Source organism: Pelophylax lessonae, assembly GCF_965119305.1.
Source record: "Pelophylax lessonae genome assembly, chromosome: 2".
Taxonomy (NCBI): Eukaryota; Metazoa; Chordata; class Amphibia; order Anura; family Ranidae; genus Pelophylax; species Pelophylax lessonae.
In genome coordinates this window covers 15,703,397-15,718,485 of record NC_138769.1, presented here as the reverse complement: position 1 = coordinate 15,718,485, position 15,089 = coordinate 15,703,397, and the positions used below count along the sequence as shown (strand labels likewise).

The 15,089-nt window shown below is 45.3% G+C and overlaps 1 protein-coding gene across 8 annotated transcripts in view; it reads right to left on the bottom strand.

The window, feature by feature from the left end:
• STXBP5L (syntaxin binding protein 5L) overlaps positions 1–15,089 on the bottom strand; it is a 504,619-nt gene that overhangs the window by 130,796 nt on the left and 358,734 nt on the right. For all 8 annotated transcript variants that reach the window (XM_082247637.1, XM_082247640.1, XM_082247638.1 and 5 more), the window contains exons 15-17: positions 11,348–11,565; positions 11,012–11,190; positions 880–1,005 (exon numbers count right to left, since the gene is read on the bottom strand). In XM_082247637.1, the coding sequence (XP_082103763.1) occupies positions 880–1,005; positions 11,012–11,190; positions 11,348–11,565 (523 nt within the window). The remainder of the gene's footprint in view (positions 1–879; positions 1,006–11,011; positions 11,191–11,347; positions 11,566–15,089) is intronic.

The window sequence follows — 15,089 nt, the reverse complement described above, 5'->3', positions numbered from 1 at the left end:
TGTAGTCCTAACAATAGGAGTGTAGCAGTTCATGCGTTAGGTACCCTTCCTCTCTGTAGTCCTAACAATAGGAGTGTAGCAGTTCATGCGTTAGGTACCCTTCCTCCCTGTAGTCCTAACAATAGGAGTGTAGCAGTTCATGCGTTAGGTACCCTTCCTCCCTCTGGTCCTAACAATAGGAGTGTAGCAGTTCATGCGTTAGGTACCCTTCCTCCCTGTAGTCCTAACAATAGGAGTGTAGCAGTTCATGCGTTAGGTACCCTTCCTCTCTGTAGTCCTAACAATAGGAGTGTAGAAGTTCATGCGTTAGGTACCCTTCCTCCCTGTAGTCCTAACAATAGGAGTGTAGCAGTTCATGCGTTAGGTACCCTTCCTATAGTCCTAACAATAGGAGTGTAGCAGTTCATGCGTTAGGTACCCTTCCTATAGTCCTAACAATAGGAGTGTAGCAGTTCATGCGTTAGGTACCCTTCCTCCCTGTGGTCCTAACAATAGGAGTGTAGCAGTTCATGCGTTAGGTACCCTTCCTCCCTGTAGTCCTAACAATAGGAGTGTAGCAGTTCATGCGTTAGGTACCCTTCCTCCCTGTAGTCCTAACAATAGCAGTGTAGCAGTTCATGCGTTAGGTACCCTTCCTCCCTGTAGTCCTAACAATAGGAGTGTAGAAGTTCATGCGTTCGGTACCCTTCCTCCCTGTAGTCCTAACAATAGGAGTGTAGAAGTTCATGCGTTAGGTACCCTTCCTATAGTCCTAACAATAGGAGTGTAGCAGTTCATGCGTTCGGTACCCTTCCTCCCTGTGGTCCTAAGAATAGGAGTGTAGCAGTTCATGCGTTAGGTACCCTTCCTCCCTGTAGTCCTAACAGTATCGGTACTCACAGGCCATAGGCAGAGCTCACAGATAGACTGGTGATCTGTTGTGGAGGCTCTCCATCCACCCACATAAGCTGGACTACAAGATCTGCCTGGTACCCCGGGGGCATCCTCACTGGTCGGCTCTTCACACTGCACAGAAAGGAGAAGGAAACAATTATCACTCATGTTATATCACATTTATATAATTGGCAACAAAGTCTTATTGCTGCACAACATTCACCAGTGGTTGTGGAGCCACGTATTGGAGCATACCATCTCTCAGGGGCTCAAAGCATGATGGGACATGTAGTATCAGGATTGGTAAAGGAAGGAAACAGGAAGTCAGAGAACTCAGCCAGGAGAAGGAGTGAGATCACAGACACAGAAACCTGCTTTTTACAGCTAAAGTAGGCAATATCTACAATAAAAAGAGAGCAATATAGCAAATATAGCGATATATAATTTTATTCTGCTATCTACAATACATCAGTGGTATCTGCAAGGAGGAGTGGAGAGGAGTTTGGTGATCCCTTATGCTCAATACAGCTGACCATCTTTCTAGATGCTCCATATTTATGAAGGTCTGGTAAGCAGCCTCTGTTGGACACTGTGGTGTTGTGTGCTATCATTTACACGGATGCTGGTGATGGGTTGCCATCCTCATTTATAGACTATGGACATTCATGTGACTCACGTTTAGAGCTGCATTTGGACTTTTCATTTTATACTGTTTGCTATCAAAAAATTTATTCTGGCTGCTTTTATGTTTTATTCAGGTATTTGTTTCTCTCTAGTGCGGATATTTTGCATTGTTTTATCTCTCAGTGGCTGCTGGCATTTGCAGTTTCAGCACTGGAGAGCGCACAATCTGGTGACGCTCTGCATAGAAACCAATCAGCTTCCAGGTTTTTTGTCAAAGCTTAAAGCGGAGTTCCACTAGTTTTTGTGTTTATTAAAAGTCAGCAGCTACAAAAAGTGTAGCTGCTGACTTTTAACCACTTTACCACCGGAGGATTTTGCTGTCTTCCGTCCAGGCCACTTTTTGCGATTCGGCGCTGTGCGACTTTAACTGACAATTGCGCGGTCGTGCGACGCCGTACCCAAACGAAATTTACGTCCCACAAACAGAGCTTTCTTTTGGTGGTATTTGATCACCTGTGCGATTTTTACTTTTTGCGCTATAAACAAAAAAAGAGCGAAAATTTGTGAAAAAATAACAATATTTTTCACATTTTTTTATATGAAATTCCCCCCAAAAAAAATGTAAAAATCAAATTTTTTTTAAATTTTTGGCCAATTTGTTTTCTGCTACCTATGTTTAGTAAAAAAAAATCGCAATAAGCGTATTTTGATTGGTTTGCGCAAAAGTTATCGCGTTTACTAACTAAGGGAAAGATTTCTGTCATTTTTGGTGTTTTTTTTTTAACGCGTAATGGCGGTGATCTGCGATTTTTTTTGCGGGACTGCGACATTGCGGCGGACAGATCGGACCCTTGACTGACATTTTTGACACTTTTGGGGGTACCAGTGACATTTCTACAGTAATCAGTGCTATATATATGCACTGTTACTGTAAAAATGACACTGGCAGGGAAGGGGTTAATTTTATTGGAGAGGGAGGGGTTAATGTATGCCTGGTGCTTACTGACGTGTGGGGGGGAGGTGACCGTGTGACAGAAGGACAGATCGGATGTCCAGCTATGCTAAACACTCCGATCTGTCACTCCCTGTCACTATGGTGATCCGCCCGCTGTGTTTACACACAGCGGGCGGATCTCCAGACTCGATCCCCGACGATCGGGGCAGAGCAGCGGCAATCGCCGCTGCTCCTCCGCTGGCCCGACTCCCGCTGTGAATGAACACAGCAGGAGCGAGCCTCCGGCTGTGCGCGAGCGCCGCCCACAAGGGGCGGAGTCCAGCGACGTAGGTCTACGTCGCTGGACGGGATCGCGGCACTTTGCCGCAGTAGCCTCCATGTGAGCGGAGGTAAAGTGGTTAATAAACACGCACTCACCTGTCCCACGGTCCAGCGATGTGGCCAGAGGGAGCCTCGGTTCTCTCCCTTTTCTCCCCTCGGCGCCGGCATCACTACTGTGGGTACTCGGCTGTGACAGTCTTCGGCTTCACAGCCGGGTGCGCACTGCGCATGCGTGAGTCGCGCTGTGTGCCCTGAGTGGACAGGCAAATTTTTGGGACCTGTGACGTGTCCCAGAAGATTGCAGGGAGGGAGGGGGAAATAAGGAGGCCCGAGCGGAACTGGGAGCGGGTACCTGTCAAAACTAGGTACCCACTCCCCCCCCCCTCCCCCCCAAAAAAATGACATGCCAAACGTGGCACTAAGACAACTTAGTGAACAATCTCTTATCTTCAGGACAGTCTCCCTAGTATCCTCTCTCTCTGCTGACACCCGTCCCACTGACTATCCTATGAGCAGGGGTGGCCCCCCTCAGGTCAGGCCCCTTGACACGAGTCCCTGTACTCACGATACTGCAGCCACAGGGTCTCCAGTGTCTCCCCTCTCAGTCAGCTTCCCTGGACCTCTTGGTTCAGCTCCTCTCAGACACCTCCTCTGGCCCTTGAGACAACCTCCTGCGACCCATGGCACCTCTACAGAGGAGGAGGCAGCCGCCCCCCTCCCTCCGGGACTCCGCTCTCCAACGAAAGACCACTAAGCACATGTGCTCCTGGCTTTTATACATTATCCCAGAATGCTACGAGACGACCTGCCCTCTGCCAATCTTCAGGACTGTATCAAAAGCCTATGCACCCATTCATCAGGTTTCCTCCCAATGTCCAACATGCCTCCCTATTGGACCAGTGTGAAACACTCTTCAGACTGAATGAATCGCATCCTGAGCACAATGAGCAGACCTCACTAACAGATCCTGCTCTCTGTTAAGCAGAGAACAATATAGATTTACCTGCTGCTCCTCCGGTAAGCAGACAGAGCTCAAAACGATATACTCTCTCACTAGCACCTACCTAGGAGGGTGCTACACTCACCCCCCGCCAAACCGAGCCATGTCCTCACTAGCACCTACCTAGGAGGGTGCTACACTCACCCCCCACCAAACCGAGCCATGTCCTCACTAGCACCTACCTAGGAGGGTGCTACACTCACCCCCCGCCAAACCGAGGCATATCCTCACTAGCACCTACCTAGGAGGGTGCTACACTCACCCCCCGCCAAACCGAGCCATGTCCTCACTAGCACCTACCTAGGAGGGTGCTACATCATTAACAGGTTCACTTTAACTAAGCTTTCTCAAGCAGCATATACTCTGCATACCTGCATTGTGCTCCCCTGCCTCTCCATTCAGCTGCTCTGAATGAATAAAGTCTTAGCTTACACAGGGCTACAGACTCCCCATATGGCATTTGATTGGCTCAGCTCTGTCACATGGAGGGGTTGATTTACTGAAACTGGAGAGTGCAAAATCTGGTTCAGCTCTGCATGGTGGCCAATCAGCTTCTAACTTCAGCTTGTTCAATTAACCACGTGCCGACCACCTAACTGTAAGTATACGCCATGTTCTTTACATAAAACGCCGGGGTTATGTCAGCAGCTAGATCCCATAACCCCGGTATGTTTTTTTCAGTTAGGTGGCGGATTCGCCACTGGATTACTTTTATAAGCCACTGGATAGGTGAAAATATTGTAATGACCGCCATTTTATTCTCTAGGGATATATATATATATATATATATATATATAAAACGTTTGGGGGTTCTAAGTAATTTTCCAGCAAAAAATACTGATTTTTTTTACTTGTAAACAACAAATGTCAAAAGAAGCAAGGGTCAGCAAGTGGTTAAAATGTTACTAAACCCACAACAGTAAAATCAGACAGTATATGCAGTAAAGCATGCTTGTTATACTCACTGTGGAATCTAATGGTATTTATCCTGCATATTGTGTAAAAAGGCTGTTTAATCCTGTCTTCTCTGATCCTCCCCTTCTTCTGCAGTCCCCAATCCATCTCCTGACAGTACAGAGCCCTGGAGACACTCTGCACATGCTCAGTTTGGTGTGTAATGCTAGAGAAATTTTTCTTTTTTGGGGAGGGTGCATTTGATCAGCACAGGGCCAATCAGCACTGTCCAGACAGAAGGTCAGGGTCCTGCAGCCTCACAGGACAGCCAGAAAAGAATTGTCTTCCCTGCAGAGTAGATTGAAAACTCCTCCTACAAGCTTTAACCAGACACTGATAGAAGTCACAAGACTGCTATATACTGCTGATGAGAAAAGGTATTTATCAGTTTATATTTACTAAAGTAATTGCATTTCCATGTTCTGTGTACTGTGGGAGAGCAGATATAGTGACTGCAGGGCCCTGGGTTTAGTAACAAACCTGGAAGCTGATTGATTTCTATGCAGGAGCTGCACCAGATTTTGCACTCTCCAGTATTACATTGCAGCAAGAGGGGTCCCAGCAAGAGGGGTGCTAGGGGGTCGCAGCAAGAGGGGTCCGAGGGGTCGCAGCAAGAGGGGTCTGAGGGGTTGCAGCAAGAGGGGTCCCGGGGGGGTCGCAGCAAGAGGGGTCAGAGGGGTCGCAGGAAGAAGGGTCAGAGGGATCGCAGCAGGAGGGGATCCGAGGGGTCGCAGAAAGAGGCGTTGCAGCAAGAGGGGTCAGAGGGGTCGCAGCAAGAGGGGTCGTAGCAAGAGGGGTCCCGGGGGGGTCGCAGCAAGAGGGGTCAGAGGGATCGCAGCAGGAGGGGGTCCGAGGGGTCGCAGCAAGAGGGGTCAGAGGGGTCGCAGCAAGAGTGGTCCAAGTGGTCGCAGCAAGAGGGGTCGGAGGGGGTCGCAGCAAGAGGGGTCGGAGGGGGTTGCAGCAAAAGGGGTCCGAGGGGGTCGCAGCAAAAGGGGTCCGAGGGGGTCGCAGCAAAAGGGGTCCGAGGGGTCAGAGGGGGGGTCGCAGCAAGAGGGGTCGCAGCAAAAGGGGTCCGAGGGGTGGCAGCAAGAGGGGTCTGGGGGGTGTCTCAGCACGAGGGGTCCGAGGGGTCATAGCAAGAGGGGTCCGAGGGGTCGACCATTACCTCTCCCCACCTCTATGATCTAGGACAGTTATGGGGACCTTGGCACCCCAGATGTTTCGGAACTAAATTTCCCATGATGTTTAACTACACTGCAGAGTGCATGAGCATCATGGGAAACATAGTTCCAAAATATCTGGGGTGCCAAGGTTCGCCATCACTGATCTAGGAGGACTGGACCTAACGCGTTTCGGCTGAAGACTTACTCGTAACATGTTCCTGCATAGCATAGAAAAGCACAGAGACCTAGTGATGATGTCATCATTAGTTATGTAATGAAAACGGACTCAGAAATGGCAAATTAAAAACAGATTAAACTTCAGATGATTCGCTGTTGTTGTCCGAGTCCAAAAACCGTTGAATCGGAGTGTATTCTACCGAATCAGAAAGCTCCTGCGAGGCAATATAAATTAGTTACACTTTTCTGAATAAACTGTTTATCATACGGATCATCGGAAAGGAGCAGCATCAATCTGCTTGAATCACACCGGGGTTTTTTTCATGTTCATAGCTGCCCAGAGTGTAAAACAACCGTAAATCGGTCCGGCAGGGCTAATCCTTCATGAAAGAGTTTGCTGCCCTTCCGTTAGCCTGAGAGCGTCATTAACTGAGCTGATGTTTTCCCTCGAATAATCAGAGAGCGGGCAGACCTCTGCAGGAAAAAAAAAAAAAAAAACGAACACAAAAATCCTCTCGCTAACCTAGAATTAGACAAAATGAGTTGTTGTTTCAACAAATTGAGGAACGCTGAAACACAGTTAATTATGAATACGCTAAGTCTTTTGTAAGCAAAGCGCTGCAAATAATACTGTAATTACTATTAAATTACAGCTTTCAAGGCTTGCTTGCTGCCAGTGCAATGTGGTTATTAGGCTACTCTGCTGCATGGCGGTATAGTGTGTGCGCGCTCGGGTAATCACTGTAATCTGAGCAAAGGGGATCTCAAGGCTTTACAGAAAACGGGGGCACTGCGATTCCACATCAATGCACGCAATCTACGGCAGCGAACCGCACTACTGTTAACCCGCTGCTGCCCAGGTTAGCAAGGAAACTACCTGGGCTCAGTCTGAAGTAGTGGGATGCAGCAAAACACGTACAGTGGGTATAGAAAATAATCACCCCCCACCTTTAAAACAATCACATTTTGTTGCTTTGCATCCTGAAATGAAGACAGACACGGTTTTTGTTTTATCCAACTGTATTTACTCTGCATCCCAGTGAAAGATATAACACTAACATGTCATAAAAAAAATAAAAAATTCAAAAACAGAATCACTTAGTTGGGAAAAGGACCCCCCCCCCCACTCCTAAAAATTACTTCTAAACTCGACCAGGTGTAGCTAATCACCTTCTCAATGGCACTCAAAGCCATTTGACTTTCAACTGTGATCAGCTGTGGTCATTTTGATTAGCTCCGTATGAAAAGAGCTTTCCTGGAGCATTTCAGTCTCTGGTACAGGCGGTCCCCCGGGTTACAAACAAGATAAGAGTCTGTAGGTTTGTCCTTAAAGGGTAACTCCACTTTCGTGGAGGAAAAAAAATAGCAAGTATTAAAAAATATAGCGCATACAATTGCGACACAAATCATATTGTAATTGAATGTTATTAAAAATGATTATAATATAATATTTTTATATGATACACACCAGATAGAAGGAGATACCACATATCTATTTCATACATTATTATTTATCTTTTCACGTTGATTATAATCAAGCACTTTATATTTAGATTTTTTCACCTTAAAGCGCATCACTATCCCCATCCTAATTATCTTTTAAACTGTTTTTAGTATCAGTATCAGTGGTGCAGCATTAAGGAAACCATTAGCACCCCAGACAGCGCAGGAACCACATACCCCCTGTTATTAAAAGTGACCTTTCCTTTTCAATCTGCAGCCGTTGTAATTTTCTGAAAATGCAATATGGCCACCTGGAGGTGTTCTGCACACAGAATGTATACTGAACACACCCCCAGAAACATCATTTCCTGCTTGTGTGATTGGCTCACCAATTTTCCCAGAAGTCTGCACTGAGATACAAGTCAGATTTCTGGCATCCCCTGCAACATAAATGTCATTTTTGGTGAGATACTCCCAAAAAGAACATGTCTAAAGGGATGCAGGCCCAGCAGATTTCCTCATTAGTGCTCTGCAGCTGCACAGCTGATTGATAATTATGAAACCACTCCCATTAGACCCACTCAGCACAGAGGAACAAACAATGATTTCTTCAGAATAACAAAAGGTAGGAATTTGCAACAAGGTTTGTTAAAATCCCAGCAATGTACAGAGATCACCCAGAAGGGAACGTTTTTTTCTCAACAAAAGTGGAGTTACGCTTTAAGTTGAATTTGTTTGTAAGTCGGAAAAGGTAAATTTTTTAAGTTTAGCTCCAGCCAAAATAATATTTTTTAAAGTTTTTTGGATAGCATAGGAAAGGGCTAACACCCCCTATAACATTTGTTTTGCTGCCTGTACTCCTGTTCAGAAGATGCCACCTCACTTTCTGCCCCCATGACAATCGGATTTTGAAAAGTTTGGGTTGTTGTAGAAACAAGGGTTGGTGATAAAGCTTCAGTGGAGACATCTTTTTCCCATGAGAACTCTTCCAGGAGGGAATTTCCCATTCCTAGGGGGAGATTTTTCCTCACTTCCGGTTGTTTCTATCCGTTTGTAAGTACAAGTCGTTTGTAAGTCGGATGTTTGTAACCCGGGGACCGCCTGTATTGCAACTGAAGCAAACAATTAACTATGGGAGGCAAGGCGCTGTCACCGGGATCTTCGGGATAAAGTTGTGGGCAGGCACAAGTCAAGAGATGAACAGTAACTCACCCTAGCTCCACCGCACTGTGGGGAAATTAAAGAGCTAAGTGTCGGTGCTAAGGCTGAACGTCCAAACCAAATGTTATATGAATAAAGCCGGCACACGAAAAGTCTTTTTCCAAGTAAAATGCTTTATTCCAACATGGATAGCGGTGACAACATGACAGATGCTGACGCGTTTCGACTTCACGCCTTCCTCATAGCAAGTCAAGAGATGGATACAAAAACATTCCAAAGGCTTTATCAATGTCTACAAGCAGGACCCCCTTGTGTCAGTATTTTGTTGGACCACCTTTTGCTTTAATTCCAGCCTTTAGTCTGTTGGGATGCCTCTACTAACTTTGCACATCTAGACTTTGCAATATTTGCCCTCTCTTCTTTGCAGAAGTTCGGTTACATTTGATGGTGACTGTTTGAGGACTGCAGTCTTCAAGTTTTTCTACAGATTTTCAATGGGGTTTAAGTCTGGGCTCTGACTAGGCCATGCAAGGACATTCACCTTGTTTTCCTCCAACCGCTGTGTGCTCATTGTTGCTGTGTGCTTTGGGTCATTGTCATGTTCGAAGGTAAACCTTCTTCCCATTGACTACTTTCTGCCAGCAGAGGTCAGCTGGTTTTCCTCAAGAATTTGATGGTATTTTGCCCCATCCATTTCTTCTTTTATTCTGACAAATGCTCTAGTCCCTGCTGCAGAGAAACACCCCCATAACAGGATATTAGCACCCCCATAACAGGATGTTACCACCTCCATAACAGGATGTTACCACCCCCATAACAGGATGTTACCACCTCCATAACAGGATGTTACCACCCCCATAACAGGATGTTACCACCTCCATAACAGGATGTTACCACCCCCATAACAGGATATTACCACCCCATAACAGGATGTTACCACCCCATAACAGGATGTTACCACCCCCATAACAGGATGTTGCCACCTCCATAACAGGATGTTACCACCCCCATAACAGGATATTACCATGCCCAAGCTTTACAGTAGGAATGGTGATATTTGGATGGATTTCCGCCAGACATCGTTTGGTGTGGAGGCCAAATAATTCAATTTTAGTCTCATCTGACCATAACACCTTTTTCCATGTGACCTCACAATCTTCAAGGTATGTTTTGGCAAAGCTCAGTGGTGACTGCATGTCGCCTTTTTTGAGGAGTGGCTTTTTTTTTTGTAGCCCTCCCATACAAGCCACATTTGTGGAGAACTTGTGATATTGTGATACAATGACCACCCTTTTTCATAAATTCCTGCAACTGCTTCAGACTTGCTGTAGGCCCTTGGTGGTCTCTCTGACCGGTTTCCTCCTGGCTCTTTCATCCAGTTTGGAGCAACGTCCTGATCCTGGGAGGGTCTGTGTTGTACCAAATACCTAACACTTCTTTATAATAAACGTCACTGTGCTTCTAGGCATTGATAAAGCCTTTGAATTTGTTTTTTGTATCCATCTCCTGACTTGTGCCTGTCCACAATTTTATCCCGGAGATCCCGGTGACATTGTCTTGCCACTTGTAGGGGACAGAAGAAAGGTTTGCACCGCTCAAGGCAGACCATAAAACGCTCCACCACTGTAGGGGGAACCAGGTAAGGCTGCTTGTGGAGATCTGGGTGTCTGCCAAGGTCCGCGACCAAGAGATGAGTACACAGTGAAACAAAGATGACGGCACATCCAGTATAAAATCTTCATATTTATTGTAGATCCATTAAAAACAAGGACATGCCATCCACTCATAGCTCAAGAAACAATTCAGCAAACGTGTTTCACACACCTATGCTTAGTAATTGCCGCATATAGTTGATTGTTTGCTTCAGTTGCACTACCAGGGACTGAAATGCTCCAGGAAAGCTCTTTTCATACTGAACTAATCAAAATGACCACAGCTGATCACAGTTGAAAGTCAAATGGCTTTGTGTGCTATTGAGAAGATGATTAGCTACACCTGATTTCAGTCATTTTTAGGAGGGGGTGATTGTTTTTAAAACTCAGTGATTCTGTTGGATTTTTTTTTCTGACATGTTGATGTTATATTTTTCACTTAAATGTTATAAGTTGGACTGAGTAAATGCAGCTGGATAAAACAAAACCTGTGTAATTTCTTATTTTTAGGTGACAAAGCAACAAAATGTGGGTGATTCTTTTCTATACCCACTGTATGAATAAGTGCAATTTGGAATAAATAGCTCTTAAATAAAGGCCTATATGTACACATATTATACAATAGCGTGTAAAGAGGACAAGAAGGCAAGGAGAAGCCTTTCTGAGTGAATGCAGGAGTGACTCTCACCTCAGACACGGTATACTGTCCTTTAGGGGCCCCTCATTGGTGACAGTATTGGCACTGCCAGCCAACATCCTGCTCTTCATGGACAGAGGTTGGGACGTGGGTTCAGGAAAAGGAAGGACACTGTCTGGGTCAGGGGTCATCATTTCCTCAATCTCGCACAGCAGTCGTACTTCCAGGGACTTAAAGAGAACAGAAATATAAGTAACATAGCAATAAGGAAAATTATAATAACATCTTAGATCATATTTATTTATATATATATATATACATGAAAACATATTGAGGACTCTTAAAGACTTTTATATTACATATTCATATATCCATATACCCTCTTACCACAATTTCCGTGACCACCTCATGCTTGCTGAACCTGTACAGGATGACAAAGGCTGACACTCCGGCCACGCAGAAGATCCTGCTCTCAGGGCACCATGACATTATCTGGATGGCGAAAGGATCGTCCTCTACCATCTCCGCTGTCTGCTTCCCCTCTCCCACCTTCTGCTTCTCAAACACCTTGGAGGTCTTCAGCTTGTACAGCATCTGTAGGCTGACTGCAAGGCACAGCATATGGGAAGTCAGAACGGCATCACTTACACCGGGATCCCTAACGGCAAATCTATAATTATAAACTCATTTATAGCACAATTAAAAATTAATAAAGCGCCACCCAAAAATCTGTAATTTCATCGTTTTTTTCACACTTGCCTGAGTGAGCAAATTTATGGCTGTTTTTTAGGGCTTTTTTGATGTTACCATCATGAAAAATTAGATATCATTTCTATATCCATCTTTAGATTTACCATTATTCTCTTTGTTAAAATGACGAATGCTTTGCAGTTTTTTTTTTTTGTTCTTTTTTTAGCGCAACATAATATGACCTTAAAGCATATTTATGAACAGGAAAAAAAATGTAATATACACTACTGTGCAAAAGTTTTAGGCGGGTGTGAAAAATATCTGTAAATGAAGAATGCTTTTAGAAATAAATGAATAGTTAATAGGTATAGAGTTAATCGTTTTTTTTTATTATTATTATTATTATTAATTAACGAGAAATCCAGCTCAAATAAATATTTGGGATGACCACCCTTTGTGTTCTTGTACACAGTTATCGAAGAGACTCGGCGGGTAGGTTGTTCTTTATACATCTTGGAGAACTAAGAACTAAGACCATACCCCCCCCCCCCCCCCCGTACCACACCAGCTCCAGCCCACACACCATACCCCCCATCACTGGCCCACTCTCCCTGGACTGACATGTGGAGGGCAGGCAGGGCGGCTTCCCCCTCAGCAATAGCATGGCTTCTCCTTTCGGCCAATCGGGAAATGGGTCTCAGGAGGAGATGGCCAGGAGGAGAATCCGTATGACAATAGCGAATATTCATTCGCTATTGTCACACAACCAGGTGGATAGGGGGGGGCAGCGCCCCCAATGGATGGGCCGCCACTGATGTAATCCCAGACAGACTCAATGTTGAGATCAGGGCCCTGTGGGGGCCAAACCATCCCTTCAAGACTCTATGTTCTTCTTTACACTGAAGATAGTTCTTTGTGACATTGGCTGTATGTTTGGGGTGGTTGTCCTGCTGCAGAATAAATGTGTGACCAATCACAGGTCTCCCTGGTGGTATGGCATGATGGAGAAGTATCTGCCTGTATTTCTCAGCATTGAGGACACCATTGATCCTGACCAAATCTCCAACTCCATTTGCAGAAATGCAGCCCCAAACTTGCAAGGAGCCTCCGCCATGCTACACAGTGAGCTTCAGACACTCTTGCACTGCTCTCCAGCCCTTCCCCCAACAAACTGCCTCCTGCTACAGCCAAAAATTTTGACTCATCAGTCCAGAGCAACTGCTGCCATTTTTCTGCACCCCGGTTCCTATGTTTTCCTGTGGGGGCCAAACCATCACTTCAGGACTCCATGTTCTTCTTTACACCGAAGATAGTTCTTCATGACATTGGCTGTATGTTTGGGGTGGTTGTCCTGCTGCAGAATAAATGTGTGACCAATCACAGGCCTCCCTGGTGGTATGGCATGATGGAGTAGTATCTGCCTGCTTCTCAGGACACCATTGATCCTGACCAAAATCTCCAACTCCATTTGGAGAAATGCAGCCCCAAACTTGCAAGGAGTCTCCACCATGCTTCACAGTTGGCTGCAGACACTCTTTATTGTACAGCTACAGCCAAAAATTTCACATTTTGACTCATCGGTCCAGAGCAACTGCTGCCATTTTTCTGGGCCCCAGTTCCTATGTTTTCCTGCATAGTTAAGTCACTAAGCCTTGTTTCCACGTCGGAGGTATGGTGGCTTTTTGGCTGCAATTCTTCCATGAAGACCACTTCTGGCCAGACTTCTCCAGACAGTAGATGAGTGTACTTGGGTCCTACTGGTTTCTGCCAGTTCTGTGCTGATGGCACTGCTGGACATCTTCCGATGTTGAAGGAAAGTAAGCATGATGTGTCTTTCAACTACTGCCTTAGGTTTCCTTGGCCAACCACTGCGTCTACTGTCCTCAACATTGCCCACTTCTTTGTGCTTCTTCAAAAGAGCTTGAACAACACATATTGAAACCCCAGTCTGCTTTGAAATATTTGACTGGGAGAGACCTTTGCTGATGCAGTATAACTAATTTGTGTCTGGTTGCTGTGCTCAGTCATGTCATGGTGTATGACCTGTGACATGAAACTGTCCACAACTTCACCTTAATAGCAGAATTTGGCTGTTCCTTACCCAGTTGTAAGCCCCCTATACAGTTGTTTCTGTTTCAGTTAATAATTGTGTTTTAACCTACATATGAAAATAATTATCATTTGTACCTGCTTGGTATATATGGATAATCATACACCTGACTCTAATCCTACAAAATCCCTGACTTTCTACAATTTTACTAAGTCTGCAAGTGTAAGAATTGATGCTGGTTTGAAGTCAAAGGGTAGTCACACCAAATATTGATTTGATCTTGATTTTTCTTCTGTTCACTCACTTTGCATTTTGTTAATTGATAAAAAATAAACAATAAAAATATATAATTTTTGAAAGCATTCTTACTTTATAGCATTTCTTCACACCTGCCTAAAACTTTTGCACAATACTGCATATTGCAGCTTTGCAGTCTTTAGTTGTGGTTGCTGCAACTGTTTTATTTTTAGGATTTTTTTCCTTTGTTTTCAACTGGTGATCCTGCCAGTAACAAACTACCTGTCCTAGGATGACAACGCATAATACTGTACTGCCGGCATATGCAAACTGTGGCCCTCCAGCTGTTGCAAAACTACAAGTCCCCATCATGCCTCTGCCTATGGGTGTCATGCTTGTGGCTGTCAGAATCTTGCTATGCCTCATGGGACTTGTAGTTCCACAACATCTGGAGGGCCACAGTTTGACTATCCCTGCTGTACTGTATCAATGGAGGAGCAGTGTTGTCAATAAAGTACAAGAAGTGTGTTAGTACTATAGAACATCCTCCCTCAGAGCGCATGTGTGTGACAGGCAAAGATGGCAGCACACCCAACTCCGCTCTGCCAAGGAGAACAGCTGGCATGCAGCCTATCAGCGCACATCCTACAGCCACTAAAAAGGTACCCCTGCAAGCTCTAGACCTCACCAGACTGGGGAGAACATGGATCCAGTGGTCAGAACAAAGCCTAAGCAAGGATCTGACCAAGCATCTGTAGGAATGGCTCCCAGATGCTCCAAAATGGCAATGCACACATCACCAGCAGAGCATGTCCCCTGTGCCTACTCCGATCCTTCATTATTGGAGAGTCAACAGGTGTTCCTTACAGCATTTGACAGTGCGGAAGCTACAGATACTGCCCTGTTGGACAAACTGAGAGGGACAGTTAGAGAAGAGATCAATCAAACTTCTCGACAATGTTCTGTTAAACTAAAGTAATAGGCCATCACACAGTATCCTTGGAACAATCGACTGCACTACTGTGCCGCTCTCATAGGAGTCATTTAGGTATATGCAACCTGCCTGAAACCATCACTGACCTAGTGGGTTCTGTTACAGCCCTATTTCAGGAGTATATGCCCTCAGAGGGACAGGAAATGGATTAAGTCTGA